We start from the raw sequence: 21,139 nt of genomic DNA, 5'->3' as shown, positions 1-21,139 counted from the left end.
GCTATTGCAGCCACTTGGGGAGTGAACCAGCAGATGGAAGACCTTTCTCTGTCTCTCCTTTTCTCTGTGGATCTGATTTCCCAATGAAAATAAAATAAATCTTTAAAAAAAAAAAAAAAGGATGGTAGAAATCTTCAATCTGCTGGTTGACTCACTAGATGTTTTTTTTTTTTTTTAAGATTTATTTTATTTTTATTGGAAAGGCGGATATACAGAGGGGAGAGACAGAGAGGAAGATCTTCTGTCCGATGATTCACTCCCCAGGCGGCCGCAACGGCTGGAGCTGAGCCAATCCAAAGCCAGGAGCCTCTTCCAGGTCTCCCATGTGGGTGCAGGGTCCCAAAGCTTTGGGCTGTCCTCTACTGCTTTCCCGGGCCACAGGCAGGGAGCTGGATATGGGATCCCAGGTGTGCAAGGCAAGGACCTTAACCACTGTGCCATCGTGCCGGGCACAACTCCCTAGATGTCTTTAACAGCCAGGGCTGGCCAGGCCAAAGCCAAGAACCAGGACCTTCATCCGGGTCTCTGTAATAGGAGACACAAAGGCTTGGGCCTTCCTCCCCAGGTGCATATGCTGAGACTTGAACCTGTGACAAGGGGAGGGGCTGCCAGCTCCACCATTTGGGGAGGTACTGAGGCTGGGTGTAGGAGTCCAGTGGGCAGCTTGGTGGCACTTCCTTGATAAGTCTAGGGGTGCTTCTGCTGGTGGAGAGAAGCAGACTTTAGGGACCATGGGGTGTTGGATATTGGGGGATGGGACCGCAGGTGAAAATAGGTGAGAGAATGCCCCTTCAGCCTGGGCTGGCAGGGGAGTGGGCCTCAGGCCAGACGTTGTCCTCCAGCCTGGGACCTGGCCTCCTACCCACCTGGACCAGGGCCAACTGCCCTGTGCGAGGTCGAGGGCCCAGCGGAACTGCTGCCTCAGTGAGCAGGCCTGTTCCGGGGGAGGGGTGTTTGCCTGTTACCAGGCGCCCGTGTTCCAGCCACTGGGCACTGGTCGCAGCCATGCTGCTCGTGTTGTCCTTTCTGCCGTTGCTGTTCCTACTGATGCTACCCGCCTCCTCCCATGCCTGGACCCGACCCCTCTGGTACCAGGTGGGGCTGGACTTACAGCCTTGGGGGTGCCAGCAGAACAACCTGGATGCCTGTGAGCGTAGCATCAGCTGTCCCGGCTACTGGGTGAGCCTGGGTGGGAAGAACATCTACCCCGTGGCAGGGGTCACCCTCACCACCACCATGATGCTGATGTTCAGCCGTGCCATGCTGCAGCGCTGGCGTTCTCAGGGTGCCAAGGGCGAGGTAAGTGCAGCCGCCCCGTCCCCTGACCTCAGACCCGGCTCCTCTCACCCTCACACCCACTGTCTGTCCACACACTTCCACTGGGACCACACCAATTCCAAGTCCAATACCTACCCCAGTCATCCTCATTCAGTACCCCTATTCTTCTTCCAGCTGCCCCGGGACCCACTCCTGACCCACAGCTCACCTTCCTCAGCTCTAAACCCTTAGGCACCGCCCCACCCCCACCTCCACCCTATAGCTGCCCCCAGCCCCATCTCTTCCCCTCATTCCTGCCTTCTGGTCTTCCCCTCAGGATCCGCAGGTGACTGTTGGCACCTGCAAGGCCTGGAAACAGAAGCCTGTGGTCTCAGAGCGTGCCTTACTCCGTGGGGTCCTGCACATGCTCGACGCCCTTCTAGTCCACATCGAGGGCCACCTGCAGTGCCTGGCCACCCAGAAGCAAATCCAAATAAAGGAGCCTCCCACCCAGCTTGGGTGATTCGGCACATGCTCCCCCTTGCCTCAACTCAGCCAGCATCTGGCCTGTGTGTGCTTGCCGTCGGGTCCGGTGGGTGTCCTGGGTGGGTGGATGGAGCCCCTGCCAGTTCATGCTGCACAGGAGCACTGTCTCTTCCTCTCCAGCACTGACAACCATAGGCCTGACCAGTCCCCGGGGAGTCCTGTGTGGTAGACACTTAGCCATCAAGGCTAGCTTGGGGGGCGGTACAGGGAGGACTTCCCAGAGGAGGTGACAATCTGACCTAGCCCTGAAGGGCAGTGGAGGCAGGGACAGATCAAGCAGGTGGAACCTCAGGTCTAGCCAAGGTCATGCACATCAGCAGGTATGGGCAGTGAACCAATAGAAAGATGATCGCTCTCTCCCTTTCAGCTAAAAAGAAAAACAATATTGAAACCAGCAACTCAGATATGTGCGTAACAATGTCCCTTACAGTGTTTGAAAAACATGTCTAGCAGCAGATGAATGAATACAGAAAAGGCACTCCTGAATTTCTGATGTCGGCTCTGTGCTGCAACGTGGATAAGCCTCCAATACAAGACTGAAGTGTAGCTAGCCGACCCAGAAGGGCAGGTACTGTAGGACTCCCTGCTAGGGGATCTGGAAGAAGCAAGTCTAAAGAATGAAGCCTGGAGGCTGCCAGGGCATGCAGAGGGGAGGATGGGGAGTCCGGTGAGGGCTGAGGAAGTTTTGGAAACTGATAATGGTGAGGATGGCTGTTCTGGGAAGCAGCTGGGGATGGCTCCAGCACGTGAGGAATTCCCCTGGGTGGGATCCACCAGATGGAGATCCTGAGCCCTGACAAAGGCTCCTGGCTCAACCCTGACTGCTGCAGGCATTGGGGGAGTGAAAACGTGGATGAAAAAGCTCTCTCCATCTCTAGTTCACTCTGTTTTCCCTCTGTGTGTGAAAATGTCTGCATCTCAAATTTGAAACAGATAAACTCTAATCAATAAATCCAATCAAAAGTAAGCAAAAGGATTTGAAGAGACAAATCTTGAAAGAAAGACTATTGGTGATGTTAACAACAACAAAAATAACCATATTAAAAAACATAAGAAAGAGAATGAAATTCTGATTTATGTTATAGGATACATGAACCTTGAGGCTACCACGTTAAAGTCAAATAAAGGCAGATATTGGATGAATTCACACGCAGAAAGGCAGATTCACAGGAGTAGAACAAGTTACTGGGGGAAGGAGGAAGTGGTGAATGATTGCTTAAGGATTAGATAGTTCCTGTATAAGATGAAAAAATTCTGAAAACAAGTAGTCACGATGACTCCACAACTTGTGGGGGTACCAGATGCCACTGGATAGTAACAATTACTAACTAGTTAAAACACTAGAATATTAAAAAAGAAGTAGGGAGTTCTGTTACAACACAGTCATATAAACAGCTACTTGAGATGCTGGCATCCTGTGTAGGAGTATCAGTTCGGGTCCTGACTGCGCCACTTTGATCCAGCTCCCCTGCTAGTGTGCCTGGAAGGCAGCAGAGGACGGCCCAAGCACCTGGCCACTGCCACCTCCATGCGAGACCCAGACGGACCCCCAGGATCCTAGCTTCAGCCACGATTCCTGGGCTTTGAGGCAGTGATCCAGGGATTGGAAGACCCCCCACCCCATTCTCTCTCCTTTCTGTCACTTTGCCTTTCAAACAAATCTGATTAAATAAAATAGGGACTAGGCGGTTCAGTCTAGCTGTTGAAATACCCATGTGCCACATCAGGGTACCTGGGTTTAATTTCCTGGCTCCAGCTCCTAACTCTAGACTTCTTTTAAATATTTATTTATTTATTTATTTATTTATTTATTTATTTATTTATTTATTTATTATTTTGAATGGCAGAAGTACAGGGAGGAGAGATGAGAGAAAGAGGGGCCTGGCACAGTGTGGCCTAGTGGCTAAAGTCCTCACCTTGATCCCATATGGGCTAAAATCTGTGCCAGGATCCCATATGGGCACTAGTTCTAATCCCTGTGGCCCTGCTTCCCAACCAGATCTCTGCTTGTGGCTTGCGAAAGCAGTCGAGGATGGCCCAAAGCTTTGGGACCCTGCACCCGTGTGGGAGACCTGGAAGAGGCTCCAGGCTACTGGCTTTGGATCGACTCAGCTCTGGGCATTGCAGTCACTTGGGGAGTGAACTATTGGACAGAAGATCTTACTCTCTGTTTCCTCCTCTCTGTATATCTGACTGCGATAAAATATAAAATAAATCTTAAAAAGAGAGAGAGAGACCTACCTGCTCATTCATTCACTACCCAAATGGCTGCAACAGCTGAAGCTGATCTGATTTGAAGCCAGGAGTCAGGGACTCCTTCTTGGTGCAGGGTCCCAAGGCTTTCCCAGACCACAAGCAGGGAGCTGGATGGGAATGGGGCAGCCAGGACATGCACCAATATCCATAGGAGATACTGACACTTGCAGGGGGAGGATTGGCCCCCAACTCTAGCTTCTTGCTAATGCAAACCCTGAAAGTAGTGATGATGGTGATAGGTGAAATAATGGATGCCCATCACTCTCGGGGGACATAGATTGCATTCCTAGCTTCTACTCCCTACGGCAGCCCTGGCCTGGCACAGTCCTGGTCACTGCAAACAGTGGCGAATGAACCCATGGGTGGGAGCACTCTGTTTCTCAAATCAAAATTAGTCTGAAAGGAAAAACAAATCTAGAACAAACAGATGACTACATCAAATGCAGAATTGAGTCAGAGTTAAGTGAGAGGCAGGGACCTCAAGCACAGGCTGGTAGGACATGATTACAGGTATGAGAAGAGCTGGGGTGACAGGGGCCTCAGAGAAGTGTGGTGAAAGCAGGCCCAGTTAGGAAACTGCTCTAAATGCAGCATGCAGGGCTAGCACTGGGCTTCGCTGCTGTCTCCAGATTACTTGAACACTGGTTCCAGTCCCCACAGCTCCGCTTGCCGTCCAGCTCCCAGCTTTCCCTCCCTGGAATACCCAAGAACTTCTGTCCCTGCCACCCACATGGGAGACCCAGATGGATTATAAGCTCCTGGCTGTGGCCTGGCCCAGCTTTGGCCACTGTGGACATTTGAGGAGCAAACCAGAAGATGAAAGATCTTACTTTCAAATAAGTAAAGCTTTAATATATATATATATATATATACATACATATATAAATTGAAATTCAGTCTGTCATTTAGAAGAAAAAGACATTTTAACTCATCTCACTCCACGTACCAAAGTATAGCAGATCACCTGAGACTAGTTGCCAGGTCCTTATCAGGGCTGTGGTTTGTACCTGACCTTTCGGTAACATTTCCTTCTTGGATCAACCAAGAAGCAGCCATCCCTGCTTGTCTATGTGTCACACCTCCTGGCTGTCTCCCTGACTTGCTGGCTTTCTCTTACCCCAGCGTGGCATGCAGAGGGAGGACAGCTTGCGGGACTTAGAAGTGGCTTGCAATAGCATTTCTTTGAGGACCAGTGTGGGTCATTTCCTTTGTCCTCAGTGGATGTCTGGTGCCTAAAGCAGGCCCCAGAGCATGGCAGGGCTTCAGTAACCATTTGTGGCAAAAATAAAGGAAAAGAAAAGTGTCAGAAAAACCATGTATAACAAAGAAAATTGAGGTCTAACATTGTGGCACAGCAGATGAACCTGCCATCTGTGGTTCCTGATTCTGCTGCTCCATTTCCAATCCAGTTCCCTGCTAATGTACCTGGGAAAGCAGCAGAGGGTGGCTCAAGGCCCCCACACCCATGTGGGAGACCACAAAGAAATGCCTGGCCCTTGGCTCTGGCCTGGACCAGCCCAGAATTTTTGGGGTCATTTGGGAGAATGAATTAGTGTATAGAAGATCTAACTTTTCCAAAGAAATAAGTGAATGAATCTTTTTTTTTTAAGTTATTTTTGGAAAGGGCACAAATAGAAAAGCAAGATAAAAATCATGCATACTTGTGAAAGAATTTGGATGTATGTTTTATAATTTCTAAAGTGACTTTTTCTTTTTAGTGTATTTATTTATTCTTTTTTTTTAATTGATTACATTGCATGATGTGACACAGTTTTATAGGCACTGGGATTCCCCCCACCCCTCCCCAAACCACCCCCCCGATGGTGGATTCCTCCACCTTGTTGCATTACCACAGTTCAAATTCAATTGAGATTCTTTGCAAGCATCTACCAAGTATAAAGTCCAGCATCTTATTGTCCAGATAAGTTCATTGGTTTCTTGGGGAGACCATCTCTGGTCTGAAGGTAGAGCCGGCAGAGTATCATCCCGATCAATTAAAAGCCCCGACATTACATCAGTAACATTTTATAACATTATAGAATTAGTTGACATGGTATTGAGTAACCAATATGTTAAAAGAGAGAAAAAAAAGAATGCAAGTTGTGAACCACATCCTATGACTTCTACATTGACATTTCAATTATTAGTGTATATATAACTGGTTTCTATACACCTTAAAATGGCTATAGGTTATTATTCAGCTGTCTCATGTCTATTTTAATTTTAGTATTTAGCAGTTTATAGCATTGAAGCATGATTTTGCAGAACCTGGCTGTTTTTCGGGTAGTCTAACTCTATAACTCTAACAAGGCATATGTCAACAGTTTAGGTGAACAGTTTTAGGAGGGGTGTGCAGAGAAATCTTCAATACCCTAGTGAGGAATAACTAATCTTTGTGTCCCACCCAGTGAGTTATAAGTGCATCTTCGCTAACTGTTTCCTGTCTGTTTCTAAGCTTTCCTTGTTGTTCTCTGTCTATTCTAGTTTTTTGGTTGGTGTTTGTTTGTTTGTTTTGAGGGCTTTCCGGAGCGATCCTGATGGTCATTGCCAGTGAGGGTTGGGACCCAAAGTCAGAGCCAGGCAAGAATCAGAGAAAGCTCCTCTCCCTAGTTCCGAAGGAAGTTTACTGTTCTTCTGTTTCTGCGGACCGCTCAGTGCTCCTGGTTGTCGTTCTGATGACCTTGGATCCTGCAAGGCAGGATTTGGGCTTCTTCCATCCCATGTGGTAGATCCAAATGGGGGTGGGTGACCTCAAAGTTCTTGGCTTCTGAAGGCACTCCATTTCCCCATGGTCTCCTTGGCAGTTGGGATGTAATAAAGTGACCTCCCCCAACCCCAGCTACAAATCTGGTTCCCCTCACCTGACATTTATACAGCTAAAAATTACAAACCTAGGAGGGTGGCCAGTGTCTGACCCACCAGGCAGAGGCGGGATCACACAGGACAAGGCTGCTGTCAGTTTTCTGTTAACATAGAGCTGCGACACTCACCGCCTGGCAGCCCTGGGGGCCATGGCCTCCACCCAGGTCAGCAGGCTGGCCTCACTTGAGGACTCCAGGACTCCGCAGCCAGCCTCCCCGGCCAGGGGTCCTTCCAAGGGCCGGTTCAGCATAGCAGCCAGCTCTGCAGGGAGTGCTGGCTCAGGGAGCTGCAGGACAGAATGGAGTCCCCTTGGCCTGGCAGGTCGGAAGTTAGCAGGTGCATCCCCTTTGGGGCAGAGCAGTCTATTCTCCCCTGCTCTCTCTATGGCTCCTGAGGAGAACTGGAGTCAGGACACACATCCCCACATTCATGTGCACAGGACCCACTCTCTCCTCACTTCCGAGCTCCACGTCTGGGAGCAGGTGCCTGGAGGACAACCTCCTCCAGGCCAAGACTCTACGCTCGGACTCCCACGTGTGAACGCGGAACCCGCGAGGGAACCTGCGCGCAGGCTGACGGATCCCACGTCCACGCGCGGCGCAGCCTGCAACTCACTCCTGACACCGCCAGGGGGCGGCCGAACGCCGCGCCTGAGGATCTGCGGCTGCGCCTCAGACGCCCGGGGCGTCTCCTCTGCGCGTGCGCACCTCAGCGGCTCGCTGACGGGAACTAGAAGATGGCGGCGTCCGTGGTTTGCAGGGTGACAGGAATTAGAGCCCAAGCGCTATTGCGCACCCGCCGTTCGGTGAGGCAGAGGCTAGAGCGTGGGGTTGCGGAGTCTCGGGACGCGAATGGGGCGTGGGCTGCAGCCTGTGGCAGGTGGAAGTGGGGCGTTGGCAGGGTCAGGGCCGTAGGAAGGTCACGGCCGAGGGCGGGGATGAATGTCTCCCGAGGCGGTGTGGATGCGGTGGTCCTGCCGGCTTCCGAGCTTTGGAGCCAGCTCTGGACCCAGCCCTCTCAGTTGCGGCCTCTCCATTCTTGCAGCCGGCCCTGCTGAGGGCGCCTGCCCTGCGAGGTACCGCCACCTTCGCCCAGGCCCTCCAAAACGTGCCCGAGACGCAGGTCAGCCTGCTGGACAACGGGCTGCGAGTGGCCTCGGAGCAGTCTCCGCAGCAGACCTGCACGGTGAGTCGGTGGTCAGGGCGCCTCGGATTGCACCTGGGTCGGGGTGTGACCTTGGGCCTAAGTCCTCCGGTTTGTGGCTTGGCTGGCTCGGGATAGATTATCCCTGACCCCTCCACGGATGACACCGTGTAGCTTACAAGATCTGCCCAAGTGGGGGGCCGAGTTCTTCTCCAACCTTTTGCTAAGCAGCTGGAATGACAGAAGTCATTGTTGCATGCCTCTTACCATGAGGAAGGAGGAATTCGGTGGCTACAGGTGATGATGGGTGTCACTCCCACAGCCCCACCACGGGATCTTCAGGCTAGGTCAGGAAGGCACTTGTATTAAAAAAAAAAAAAAAAATGCATTTGAAGATTACAGTGAAATTGACACATGATTTCCCAAAACGAAAAAGCAAAATATCAAGAATCCTTAAGACTGACTGTTAGAAATCTATATATATATATAAAGTTGAAACACAGAGTGATAGATCTACCACCTGCTGGGTCACTCGTTAATGGCTACCAGAGTCAGGTCTGCGCCAGGCGGAAGCCAGGAGCTACGAGGAACCCCAACAGGGTCTCCCCCATTTGTGATTGGGTCCCGGCAGAGGGCCTTCTCTGCCCTCCCAGCCTCAGGAGGTGGTTCTGAAGGTTACACATCTTGACTAGATGTGAGAATAAGTCGAATGCTCATACTGGCAGCTTCAGTTTTCCCAATAATGTCCTGGGATATTACATGCACAGGGAAAGGTGAGGGTGGGGCGGCAGCTTCCTTGTCATAGGGCACCTATACAGAAAGTGCAGTAGGCAATGCTGCACACATGCTCCACCCCCACCCCCGAGAAAGGAGGTACCACGTGCTCTGCTGGACATAAGGAGAGTCCTCAGGATTGGGAATGCGTCTTATGAATGAAGTGCATGTTCATGTGTCATCCTATGGCATGTGACGTGTCCATCAACATCTCTTAGGAAGAACACTGTGAGAAGTGCTAAGTTCAGAGACCATGGTGACCATGTGGGGTCGGCGGTGTGTTTCCCAGCACACCAGGAGACTGTTAGGAAAGTGAGGCTTGTCCACTGGGTGCCAAGGAGACACTTGGGAATGTGAGGTGTCTGGGTCTGATCAGAAACTTTTTTTTAATGCAATTGGAAGGCTACCTTGCTTAATAAAATAAACAATGTCTAAAGTTTCCTTAATGATGAAAGGATAAAGTCATTGCCTAGGCAAAGGTGCAATGTAACTTAGAAAAGAGAACCTAGTTACTACTATTTGCAGATGGACTGTGCTCAGAAGAAGCACAAGAATCAACCAGAACAGCCAGGACCACTTAGAAATGCCAGGAAGCGGGAAGGGCAGCCAGGAGAGGTGACGTGGGATGACTTGTCATCAGCTGGCCCTGTGCTGCGGGTGTTGCTGTGGCTCCAAGCTCGGGGCCCCCTGCCTGGGACTTGTTCCCACTTACTCACCACGGTGTGCAAATGGGGCTTTGGATGGTTTTGTTACCTGTGCTGGGTGCTTCCTGTCAGGTGGGCGTGTGGATTGATGTCGGCAGCCGGTACGAGACCGAGAAGAACAATGGGGCCGGTTACTTCGTGGAGCACCTGGCGTTCAAGGTGAGGCTCTCATGGTTCCCGTCTTCCCTGAGCTGTCCTTCCTGAGGCTGCTGACTCTGGGCCTGCAATGGGGGGGGGTGGGGTCATTCTGTGGTTTACCACGTGAGCCCACCCAGCCTCCTCCATGCGAGTCCCCACATGGGGTCCCTGCTTCTTGCCAGGAGGCCAGACCCGTGCTGTGGGAACGCCTCTGGTGGACTGAGGGAAACACACCTGCGTTGGAACAAACCCTGTGTGGGCGTGCGTGCTCGCTGTGACGGCTGTCTCTGTCCGCTGGCCATGGAGCCTTGTTTTTCACATGGCTGAGAACATGGAGGAGGGGGTGTGGCACCAGGTTGGGTGGTCCAACCAACTGCAGCATCACACATGTAGGAAGAGACAGAGACAGACAAGGTTGGCACTCGCTGGCTTCCCCTCCAGATATACACAATGGTTGGGGCTGAGCCAGGCGGAGCCTGGAGTGAGATACAGCTGTCCCAGCTAGTGTCTTGTCTTCTAGGTCAAAAGCCTGCTCTAGGTATGCAGATTTTTTTTTTACAAATAGATATTTATTTATTTAGGATTTATTTTTATTGGAAAGTTAGATATACAGAGATGAGGAAAGACAGAGAGGAAGATCCTCCATTCGATGATTCATTCCCAAGCAGCCGCAACAGCTGGAGTCGCGCCAGTCTGAAGCCAGGGGACCAGATCCTCTTCCAGTTCTCCCATGCAGGTCCCAAGGCCTTGGGCCATCCTCAACTGCTTTCCCAGGCCACTAAGCAGGGAGCTGGATCAGAAGCAGGGCCACTCGGGATTAGAACTGGTGCCCATATGGGATCCCAGTGCCTGCAAGGCAAGGACCTCAGCCGCCAGGCCACCATGCCGGACCTGAAGTGTTATTTATTTTGAAGGTAGTGAGGCAGGGTTTCCATATACTGATTCATTCTCCAGCAACTACAGCAACCACATGTGGGTTAGGCAGGAGCCTGATCACTGCCTAACCCAGCATATTAGCAGAGAGCTGGATCAAACGCGGAGTAGCCTGAGCTCGAGCTAGCACTGCAGTCTAGCATGCAACAACTTTGTCTGCATCATAACATAATCCCCGTGGGCAGATTCTAGCGTGTATGCACTCCATGCAGCAGCACGGCTGATCCTCACACACGTGCAAGTGCCAGAGGCGGCCATCAGCACATGGGGAGTGAAAATAATAGGGGTTGGGGGTATCACCTGACCACAGGTGAGTCTCACCCAACTGCCTCTCAGGAAGGACAGGAGAGTGTTGGGGACGTCAGGCCACCCTGGGAGCTCTGGGTTTGAGGAGGCCTTTGCTGTGACTGTGTCTTCCATCCTAGCTGGCTCCACTCTCTCAGTTCTGTGTTTTCATAGTTCTGGTGGCAGGAGGTACGCCACACACCTGTGGCCCTCCTGGGGTTCAAGCCTGTAAGAACCTGGTTCCTGGGCTCCTGCATGGCTGCTGACCATCCCTTCTGACATGTGATTTCAGGGAACAAAGAATCGGCCTGGCAATGCCCTGGAGAAGGAGATAGAGAGCATGGGTGCCCATCTTAATGCCTACAGCACCCGGGAACACACAGCCTACTATATCAAGGCGCTGTCCAAGGACCTTCCCAAAGGTGATACCTTTAGGAAGGAGGGGGCAGGGCCCAGGTTCCCAGGGGTCCCTGGTCCCAGTGGCCTCTGCAGCCGGCAGGGCAGCCAGGGTGTATAGTAGGAGGGCTGGGGTCAGCTGCCAGCCAGCAGCTGAGCGTGTGTTCGTATGTCCAGCTGTGGAACTCCTGGCTGACATCGTGCAGAACTGCAGCCTAGAGGACTCCCAGATTGAGAAGGAGCGAGACGTGATTCTGCGCGAGATGCAGGAGAATGATGCGTCCATGCGCGATGTGGTCTTCAACTACCTGCACGCCACGGCCTTCCAGGGCACCCCACTGGCCCAGGCTGTAGAGGGGCCCAGTGAGAATGTCAGGTGAGCATTGGCTCAGTTTGGGGAGTGCATGCCTTCATTTGGCCCGGCCAGTCCCCATCCAAACACCAGTTTGAGTTCATGGGCTGCCTGCAGCATTTACCTTCCTGATTGCACAGTCAGGGCTGGTTTCTCTTCCTGGGAGCCCTGGCAGTCTGAAGGAGGAGGTGCCTGGGTATCCCTTCCCTGTGGCTTCTTGCTGCCTCAGAGAATCCCCCAATGTTAGCTTGCAGCCCCCCGAGAGGACTGTGAGCCTGTCTCTGGAGGCTCTGGGAGGGGTGGTGGCTGAGATGAAGGGTGGGCCTACGGGAAGTGCTGGGGCCATGTGCTCCACCCCTGAGGACACACACAGCTGCGGTGTGAGGTGTGGGGCAGGGGTACCTTGTGGTTAATTTTTAATTGACATGTAATCATTGTTCATCCTTATGTCCTTATGTCGTGATCAGGGCAGTTGACACACTGCTGCCTTTGGCGAAGAAGCATTGTTTCTTCATGTTTAGGACATTAAAATCTTCACTAGTGACTCTAAAACACACAAGCATTAACTATAGAACAAGAGGCATCACTCCTGTGTGTGGTGACGTGCTCTCTGTCCAGCTCCTTCCCCCTCACCTTTCTTGGGCTGTCATGACCGTTGTTTTGTCTTCCACTTCTGTGACAATGTCCAGTGCTTTCTGTGCCTCACTCAATTCATGTAACAAAGCGTCCTCTGGTTCTGTGTTGCTGCAAGTGGCAAGTGACAGTAATTATTTTATTTATTTATGGCTGAGTAATGTTCTCTTGGCCACATGTCTTTGCAGGAGGCTGTCTCGAGCAGACTTGACTGAGTATCTCAGTCAACATTACAAGGCCCCTCGCATGGTGCTAGCGGCAGCTGGAGGTAGGTGAGGGGCTTGTCAAGGCTCCAGGCTAGTAGACACTGGCCTTGGTTTTCAGAGCCCAAGATGCCTGGATCTTGCCATGGGGGACCTCCACCCTGGGGGACCCTGCCCTGCAGCAGCCACAGTGGCCACACGGGGGCATTGCCTGTCTTGCACATGCCATGCCTTAGGAAGCTGGGCTTTGAACACGGTACTGTGATGTATGGTACAGGGTTCCTACCTGCTAGGCTAAACTGCCCCTGACATGTTTGGAAGCTTGCTGTGCAGCTGTGTGTGGGCAAAGCAGAGTGGATGGACTAGGGAGAGTCGGAGAGGAGAGGAATAAGGGAGAAATGCAGATGAATTCTCTGTGTGTTTTAATTACTTAATTTGAAAGGCGGAGAGCTATCTTGCATCTGCTGGTTTCCCCTTCAGATGGCTGGAGCTGGGCCAGGTGAAAGCCAGGAGTCTGTATCCTGGTCTCCCTTAGGGGTGGCAGGTGCCCACACATAGGGGCCGCCTTCTGCTGCCTTCCGGGGTGTGTTAGCAGGGAGCTGGGTTGGAAGTGCAGGAGCCTCACATTGCTTGCCCATGAAGCAGGGTCTGTCTGTGGTGGTTCCTCATCCTCACTCTGTCCCACCAACATGGCATCCTTGTGCCGTCTCCCGTGGAGGCCACGAGGTGCCCCTGCCCCAGCCTCACACCGTGACCATGTGTGTCCTCAGGGGTGGAGCACCGGCAACTGCTGGACCTGGCGCAGAAGCACTTCAGCAGTGTCTCTGGGGAGTATGCTGAGGACGCTGTGCCCGCTGTGACGCCATGCCGCTTCACGGGCAGTGAGGTGCGCTGCCCCTCCTGGTGCCTTTTGCATGAGAGGACGCCCCCATGTGTGGTGGTCCTGTGACTCCACAGCTGGACAGGGATCCTGTGGCAGCTGTTGGACATGTACACACCTCCTCACCTCCCATCCTGTTCGCCCAGGCCTCCTGGCTGTCCCTCAGCCTTATCATGTACCATTTCAGATCCGGCACCGTGATGATGCCCTACCTTTTGCCCATGTGGCCATTGCCGTGGAGGGCCCTGGCTGGGCCAACCCTGATAATGTGGCCCTCCAAGTGGGCAATGCCATCCTTGGTCACTATGACTGCACTTATGGTGGTGGCAAGGTGAGTATCTGGGGCAGGCCTGGGACCTGGTCCACCAGACACACGGGGTGCTGGAATTGTGGGCTTGCATGTGGGGACATGCTGACCACCCCTGTCCCTGAAAGAACCTGTCTAGCCCGCTGGCTGCAGTCTCCGTGGCCAACAAACTGTGCCAGAGTTTCCAGACCTTCAACATCTGCTACGCAGAGACCGGGTTGCTCGGTGCGCACTTTGTGTGTGACCGCATGAACATCGATGACATGATATTCTTCCTGCAAGGCCAGTGGTGAGTGCTGGCCCACTGCCACCCCATGGGGTCGGGGAGCCTCAGCCCAGGGTGGCAGGCGAATGAGACTGCACGCCACCTTGGAGAATGAGCGCCCCGTTCCCTCCCCCGAACACACTGTAGGATGCGCCTGTGCACCAGTGCCACAGAGAGTGAGGTGACCCGGGGCAAAAACATCCTTCGAAATGCCTTGGTGGCTCATCTGGATGGTGAGTTCTGGGGGCAGAGGCTGGGGGGGAATGCCTTAGCACAGGTCAGCCCGATCCAGGAAGGGGCACATATGTCTGCTATCCAAAATTGCACTTGGCAGACGTCAGAGCCTTCCCCCAACACCCCTGCAGGCACCACCCCTGTGTGTGAGGACATCGGACGCAACATCCTGACCTATGGCCGCCGCATCCCCCTGGCCGAGTGGGAGAGCCGGATAGCGGTAACCTAGGCCCCTGGACCTGGAGTAGAGAGCTGGTGCCTGCTGGAGCAGATGGCACTCCTGGTGGCATTCCTGTTGGGCCAGCAGCTATCACCCACAGGGTGCCGGGGCAGCGGGTGGGGTGGAAGCACTGAAGGTTTCAGTGATAGCAGAGAGAACCTGCTGTGCTCTGGTGTGTGGGGGAGGTGGAGATGATGGTTGGCAGGATGGGGCCCGGTATCTGTGGTCAGATGCCCCCTGCTTTGCCCTGCAGGAGGTGGATGCCCACACGGTACGTGAGGTCTGCTCCAAGTACTTCTATGACCAGTGCCCAGCGGTGGCTGGATTAGGTGAGTGGGCTGGAAGCTCTACTCCTTGTGCTTCCCCAGGCCATTGTCTTGGTCTCCCCTTCCGCCCTGGCATCCCTCCTCCCTGCCCTGCCCCAGCCTCCCTAGAGAAGCAGGTAGGGGCCCCCCAGGAGGCTCGCGCCAGTAGCCTGGCTGCCAGGGATTTCTTGCTCAGAGGACCTGTCCCAGCAGCTCCCTGTCTGCCTGCCAAGGTGCCTCCATCAGTACCCCACACCCCGCCAGGTAACGGGCACCTCTGTAGGGTGGGGCTGCAAGGGCCAGAGCATGAAGGGACAGGCTCAGCACCCCGGGGCATGTTCTCTTCCCTCGCTGCACTCAAAGCCTGTCTTGTGCTCCCTGGGCAGCAGTTCGGGGCTGGGTGCGGCACGGGGCCAGGTGTCCCTGTGCAGCCCAGGCACCCCACCCTGACGCCCCGCCCTATCCCCACAGGCCCCATTGAGCAGCTTTCAGACTACAACCGGATCCGTAGCGGCATGTTCTGGCTGCGCTTCTAGGCAGGAAGGCTGTGCAGATGTGGGGGTGGGGCTGGTGCTCACAGTCCCCCTACCACAAACCTGCAATTCCAGCACACCGGCTCCTCGCCCCCGGACCGCAGAGCCCCCAATAAAGTCTGGTGTCGTGAGTTTTGTTCTGGCCTCCAGCAGTGGCGTGAGTTCCACAGGCAGTGGCCAGTGGAGCAAGGACATCCCCCAGCTCTGGATCTCCCGGGTCCTCCTGACTCTCCACAGGCTGATGTGTCCTCAGCCAGAGGCAGGCATGGGGGCTGCCACACAGACACCGGAAGCCTTTGATGCTAGCAGGGAACCAAGCCCAGATGTTTCTACTCAGCCCTGGGGGGAGTATTTCTCCGCCAGCCAACCCAAGAGCAGGCTAGAGGAGCCTGTGGGAACTGCAGACCCACCCTGGAAACTGGGAGTAGGATGGGGAAGGTCAGATGGGGAGCCTCTCCCCAGGGATCCCCCGTGTCCCCCTTGGGCAGTCTCTAGCCTGCTGGATGGACCAGGAGTGGCCGAAGGCTGGCCCCGCAGCAGCGGCTGCCCGTGTTTATGCTGGGGCCTTGGGTGGAGGCTCGCCTGGAGTGCAGTGTTCCCGTGTGCTCTCTAACTGCTGCCTGGACAGGCAGCACGAGAATCCTCTGCCTTGATTTGCCACTGACTCAGGCTCCAAGAATAGCCCTGAGCTCAGTGGGGCCCAAGCCCCCTCCCTCAGCCAGATCTGTCCCAGGCAAGTCCTGAGCTGCTGGCCCGCCGAACCCCTCCCCATCTTCCTGAGGCAGCCAAGACTTGGTGCAGCTCCCAGCTGCCTGGTGCTTCAGCCCCTCTAGGCCCTGGTCCAAAAGCAGATGGTCTTGGGTAGCTCCACTCCCTGACCCTCCCACCTCCAGTCCTGGGGGTGAGCCCAGGGGGAAGAAAAAAGGGAGGGGCCTGACTTTTTAAAAGAAGTTGCTAATGGACATTCCAAAGCAGAGATGCCCCTGTTCAGGAGCCCCCTAGCATCTTAGCCTAGAGATATTGCCCTCACCCTTCCCAGAGCCTTTGCTTCACAATCCTGCTTGGTGTTTGTAGCTGTCAGTTAAAGAGACAGCAAAGGAGGCTAGTGCAGTGGACTAATCCTCCGCTGTTCTGCCCTGGCATCCCACATGGGATATCCCAGCTGCTCCACTTCCCATCCAGCTCCCTGCTTATGCCCTGGGAAAGCAGCAGAGGACAGCCCAAGACTTTTCGGACCCTGCACTCATGTGGGGGTCTGGAAAGAAGTTCCTGGCTCTGGATCAGCTCAGCTCTGGGTATTGTGGTCATTTGGGGAGCGAACTAGTAGTTGGATTACCTGTTTCTCTCTGTTACTCCTCTCTCTATAAAATCTGCCTTTCTAATAAAAATAAACAAACAAAACAAAGGAGACAGCAAATGGCTTCTACCTCGCTGACCATGAAGAGGCAGCTGGACATTACATAACCACTGGATTTGAAGTTTTTATTATTCACAAGAGCAATGAGAGAAAAACATTCCCCATTCAGTGGTTTATTCTCCGATCCCCTTTGGAGCTGGACCAGGGAACTGGGAGACTCTTCCAGGTCTGCCATGTGGGTGCCAGGAAATCAAGTGCCTGAGCCATGACCTCCCTTCCAGGATAGTGGGTGAGGCCTCGAACCCAGGCACTCCCAGTGTGAGACCTGGACTCTCAGATACTGTGCCAGGCACTCACCCCTGAGCCCAGGGTGTTGGAGCTTCACCTAGATGTGTCAGGGAATAGACTGGAGGCTGCACTAGAAGAACCAGCTTGGTCAAGCTGGGATTGAGCAGAACTGCCTGGTTGAATTTGTCCAGCCCTCCTGGTGAGCCAGGCTGTGGCAAGGCAGAGGTCATAGGCCAAGGAGGGGGTAGAACAAGGTGCAGAGGACTCAGGATGGGGGAAGGACCTGAAACCCGGGCCAGAGTAGGGGTAGGGTGGGAGGAGGAGAACCTGCCTGGTGATACCAGGATGCCCTTGAGGAGACAGAAGTGGGCTATGGGCTGGCCCTCTGTAGAAGGCCTGGCCGAGGTGCCATCTGGCTGGTGACTAAAACCAAAAAGGTGATTATCTGGGAAAGCAGGGATGGGGTGTGGAGAGAATTCAGGCTCTGAGGGAGGAAGTTGCAAGTAGGCACTGGCTCCTAGGGTTGTGTGCCCACTGGGAAGCTGGACTGGTGGGGCATACCTCTGCTCAGGGTCCTTGGGGGAGTTTTGGTAGGCTCCCCTACTATGGCACCCAGTATGGGGAACCCACCTCAGCACCGCCTCTCGGGCACCTCACTGATGGTGTTCCCCCAGCCTGGCTTGCTGTCCCCTAACAGCTGGACCCCATGTTTAGACCTGCTCTACCCTGGTCTCCCTGCCACCATGTAAGAGGTGTGGGTCTTGGGGGAGTCAGATGAGCTCATTTCTCTGCTACCCTCTCCTGGAGCACACATTCCAGGGAGAGGGGTGTCCTGAGGCAAGGCTGGAGAGACCCTGACCTTCAGAAGAGGGCTTGAGGCCTGTGGGGCTAGGGTCCTGGGAAGAGGTGATGGGGTGGTCAGTGATAAGGGGCAGTTTCTGCTTCCTTGGGCAAAATGACAACAGGTGCTCTCTGCTCCCAGCTCTGGCCAGAAGGGTGAACCTTCAGGCACTGGAGGAGGCTGGGGACACAGAAGCCACAAGCAAGACAGCTATCCCTGAAGCCCGCACTCAGTGGGACCCCAGGGGGCTGTGGCTGCAGAGTCTGGCACATTGGGAGAGACCTAGTGGCAGAATATGCTTCCTGGGCTGGTGGGGACACAAGGCACAGCTGAAAAGAGGCATTTCTCTTGGTGTCCTTTGGCGACTAAATGAAGACAAGGGTGGACTTGACTTCCCAGGACCATGAACCCATTCTTAGGGACAATGCCAGGGAGACAGTCTGGAAAGGAGTAAGGCGGGGTGGGGGTCAGTGTAAACGGAGAAGTTGCAGGTAGGGTAGGGTGAGGCCCATGGTAGGGAGGGGCCTGCAAGGTCAGTGCTTTGGCCTGGAGGGGGTTCCTGTGGGGTAGGATGAGGACCTGTAGGTAGAGGGGACCTGATGGGAGACAGGCCCACTGGTGGGCGTGTGGACAAGAGGGCTGGATTCCCAAGAGATGAGCTGTCTGTGTGGGTGGTCCCACCCTGCACATACGACAGGCCCCCTGCCTGCAGACACAGCTGGGCCCCATCTGCCTGGCCCTGTGGGGAGGGACACACAGGTCACAGCGGCCTGACACAGGTTATTTCCCCTCCCAGTTTCCCAGCACTGAAAAAACACTGATTGCTTGGGTCCAGCCCAGTGGTATCTCAGTTTCTCTAGGATGAACACAGAATCTCCTTGGCTGAGGCTATTTCCCCCTGTGCAAGGGGCTGAGATGTAGCCAAGGAGGCCCCTGAGACAGACAGGGGTGGCTGAATCACAGGATACCCGTGGGCCCCAGGGCCCCAGGGCTTGTCTGGGCACCCCAGGGGGTGGGATTGAATCATCTCCAGCTGCAGTCTGCTCCTGTCACGGGGTTGTGGTCCCCTTGGGTCCCCCCAAATCAGTCCCTGTTTCTTCCAGCAGTGACCATCACCACCCACTCAATGACATTGGCAGCCTGGACCTTTAGCTCTCATGGAACTGGGAATATGCCCTCAGCATCCCTCCCAGAAGCTGTAGGGGGTGCCGTGGGCAGGACGGGGGGAGGGGGACTTACGCTTCGGTGCGTCATGGCATCAGTGGGGAGGTGGGTGAGGGCGGGCCGCCTGGGTCCCCGCCCGCGCTCCGCCCCTCGGGATTAGGGACTTTCTCGGCTAGGACCGCGACGGGACAACGGCAGCGGGAACCGAGAACGCGAGGACGCGCAGGCAAGACCGGGACAGAAGGCGCCAGCCTTGCACCCGCCAAGGCTGCGGGGTGGAGGACAGAGGCTGGGGTCCCGGCTGACCGACTCAACCACTTAGGATGAGGCTGTGGCTTCTAGTGGCCACGCTCTGTGCTGGGATCCTGGCAGGGGCGCCGCGAGTGCAAGCCCAGGCTAGGGAGAGAGGTGGGCACGACTGGAAGGACGCCGATTCGGTCACTGCACCCTGCCACCCTAACCTCCATGGCTTCCAGCAATGCCATCTAATTCAGCATGGACTCCCTGGAGCCTCCGCCATCCCACGCTGAGCTCCCCAAAGCGCCTCTTACCCTATTCTGACCCCAATTCTGGCCGTCCGCCACGCGCACCGGGTCCCTGCATTATGCTACCCTGCACTGGCGCCCGAGGCTGAACTCAGTCCCGGGTCCTTACACGGCAGAGATTTCCCTCCAGTATACCTCAACCTCGGCGGGGAGCACGACTGGAGCGGGCCCAGAGTGGGGGCTCCGCACCGCACCTTCCTCACCACCACTCACCCCTCAGGCCCGGGGGAGGGGGTGGATTTTTGGTGCAGGCAGCCGCCTGGCGGGCTCTCAGCGGAGGTCACGATCTTGTGCCCCGTCTAGTGACCTGCACGCGCCTTTACGCCGCGGACATCGTGTTCCTCCTGGACGGCTCCTCATCCATTGGCCGCAACAACTTCCGCGAAGTGCGGGCCTTCCTCGAAGGACTAGCGTTGCCTTTCTCCGGGGCAGCCCGGGCGCAGGGCGTGCGCTTCGCCATAGTGCAGTACAGCGATGACCCGCGGTGAGTAGTGCCGCTGACAGCTGATGGCTTGGGAACCCAGAGTGCCTGCCTTTGCCCTTTCCCTGAAAAGGGGGTGGAAAGCCTAGGAACCTCAAGGCCAGAAACAGACTTTGGGGAAACCAGAGAACCACTGGAGACAAATTCTCCAGGGACAGCCTTCCCGTCTCCCGGGGAAAGTGGTCTGCTAAAGGCAGGGAGGCTGGGCTGTCACTTGAAGATCTGGGTGCCCTCCTACCCCTGGGGCACCCAGATTCCATACCTGTGTCACTCCCCCCATTCAAGTCCGCTAACCCTTCTGGACAGCAGTCACTTCCTCCAGCTGTGCTCTGGCTGCTCTGATTAATTGCCACCTCTGCCGTGGGTCCCCAAGGCCCCCGCTCCACCAGAGCCCAGCCACAGGCAGTGCACAGAGGAGCATCGGGGACTTTGTTAGCTGCAGGGTCTGCAGAGATAGGGGCAGGAGACTGCGGCCAGAAGCAGAAGTACTGGCCCCATTCCCTGACTACTTCTGCCCGCAACAGGACAGAGTTTGGCCTGGATGCCCTGGGGTCTGGAGACGATGTTATCCGTGCCATCCGTGAGCTCAGCTACAAGGGCGGCAACACTCGTACAGGGGCTGCGATCCTGCACGTGGCTGATCACATCTTCTTGCCCCAGCTGGCCCGGCCTGGCATCCCCAAGGTGACCCCTAACCCTACGACACCTCCCCAAGTACCCTCAAGTGCAATATACCAGGTCAGCCTGACCCCAGCCATCCACCTGCCATAGGTATGCATCCTCATCACAGATGGCAAGTCCCAGGACCAGGTAGATGCGGCTGCCCAGAGGCTGAAGGGGCAGGGGGTCAGGCTGTTTGCTGTAGGTGAGTCCTAAGCTGAGCTGCAAGCCAGCCAGGGTGGGGAGCATTCCTGTGAGGGCCCACAAGCAACAGGACCCTGACTGGGCATCACCCCAGGGATCAAGAACGCCGACCCTGAGGAGCTGCAGCGAGTCGCCTCACAGCCCGCCACCGACTTCTTCTTCTTCGTCAATGACTTCAGCATCTTACGGACCCTGCTGCCACTCGTCTCTCGGAGGGTGTGCACAACAGCTGGTGGCGTCCCAGTGACGCTCCCCAGTGAGTACCCTGGGGAAGTGTGTCCTTGCCTGGGGCCTCTGACCCCTGCTTCACCCTGGGAGCCTGCTGGTTCCATCCCATGGGTTCCTGATCCCTGAACCCAGCTCTGCACTTACT

At 55.0% G+C, this 21,139-nt stretch overlaps 3 protein-coding genes across 3 annotated transcripts in view; all 3 read left to right on the top strand.

Annotated features, from left to right (window-relative positions):
- Positions 1–437: 437 nt before the first annotated feature.
- TMEM89 (transmembrane protein 89) lies at positions 438–1,799 on the top strand. Its single transcript, XM_040995002.1, has 2 exons — positions 438–1,299; positions 1,595–1,799. Exons 1-2 carry the CDS (start codon positions 754–756, stop codon positions 1,778–1,780), a joined length of 732 nt encoding a protein of 243 aa, XP_040850936.1. The 5' UTR covers positions 438–753; the 3' UTR covers positions 1,781–1,799.
- A 5,691-nt stretch (positions 1,800–7,490) lies between these two features.
- Positions 7,491–15,357, top strand: LOC121165678 (cytochrome b-c1 complex subunit 1, mitochondrial). Its single transcript, XM_040994416.1, has 13 exons — positions 7,491–7,726; positions 7,966–8,106; positions 9,615–9,701; positions 11,191–11,320; positions 11,472–11,670; positions 12,468–12,547; positions 13,253–13,368; positions 13,550–13,693; positions 13,798–13,958; positions 14,082–14,167; positions 14,300–14,388; positions 14,642–14,717; positions 15,165–15,357. Exons 1-13 carry the CDS (start codon positions 7,658–7,660, stop codon positions 15,227–15,229), a joined length of 1,443 nt encoding a protein of 480 aa, XP_040850350.1. The 5' UTR covers positions 7,491–7,657; the 3' UTR covers positions 15,230–15,357.
- Positions 15,358–19,199: 3,842 nt separating this feature from the next.
- COL7A1 (collagen type VII alpha 1 chain) overlaps positions 19,200–21,139 on the top strand; it is a 29,696-nt gene continuing 27,756 nt past the window's right edge. Inside the window, exons 1-5 of the mRNA XM_040995001.1 lie at positions 19,200–19,284; positions 19,725–19,905; positions 20,427–20,586; positions 20,674–20,767; positions 20,861–21,022. Coding sequence (XP_040850935.1) covers positions 19,200–19,284; positions 19,725–19,905; positions 20,427–20,586; positions 20,674–20,767; positions 20,861–21,022 — 682 coding nt within the window. The remainder of the gene's footprint in view (positions 19,285–19,724; positions 19,906–20,426; positions 20,587–20,673; positions 20,768–20,860; positions 21,023–21,139) is intronic.

This window comes from Ochotona curzoniae, unplaced genomic scaffold (genome assembly GCF_017591425.1).
Source record: "Ochotona curzoniae isolate NIBS_2020 unplaced genomic scaffold, NIBS_Ocur_1.0 contig_908, whole genome shotgun sequence".
In the NCBI taxonomy this organism is placed as follows: domain Eukaryota; kingdom Metazoa; phylum Chordata; class Mammalia; order Lagomorpha; family Ochotonidae; genus Ochotona; species Ochotona curzoniae.
The sequence above is the reverse complement of the archived record's forward strand: the minus strand, read 5'-3'. Positions and strand labels throughout refer to the sequence as shown.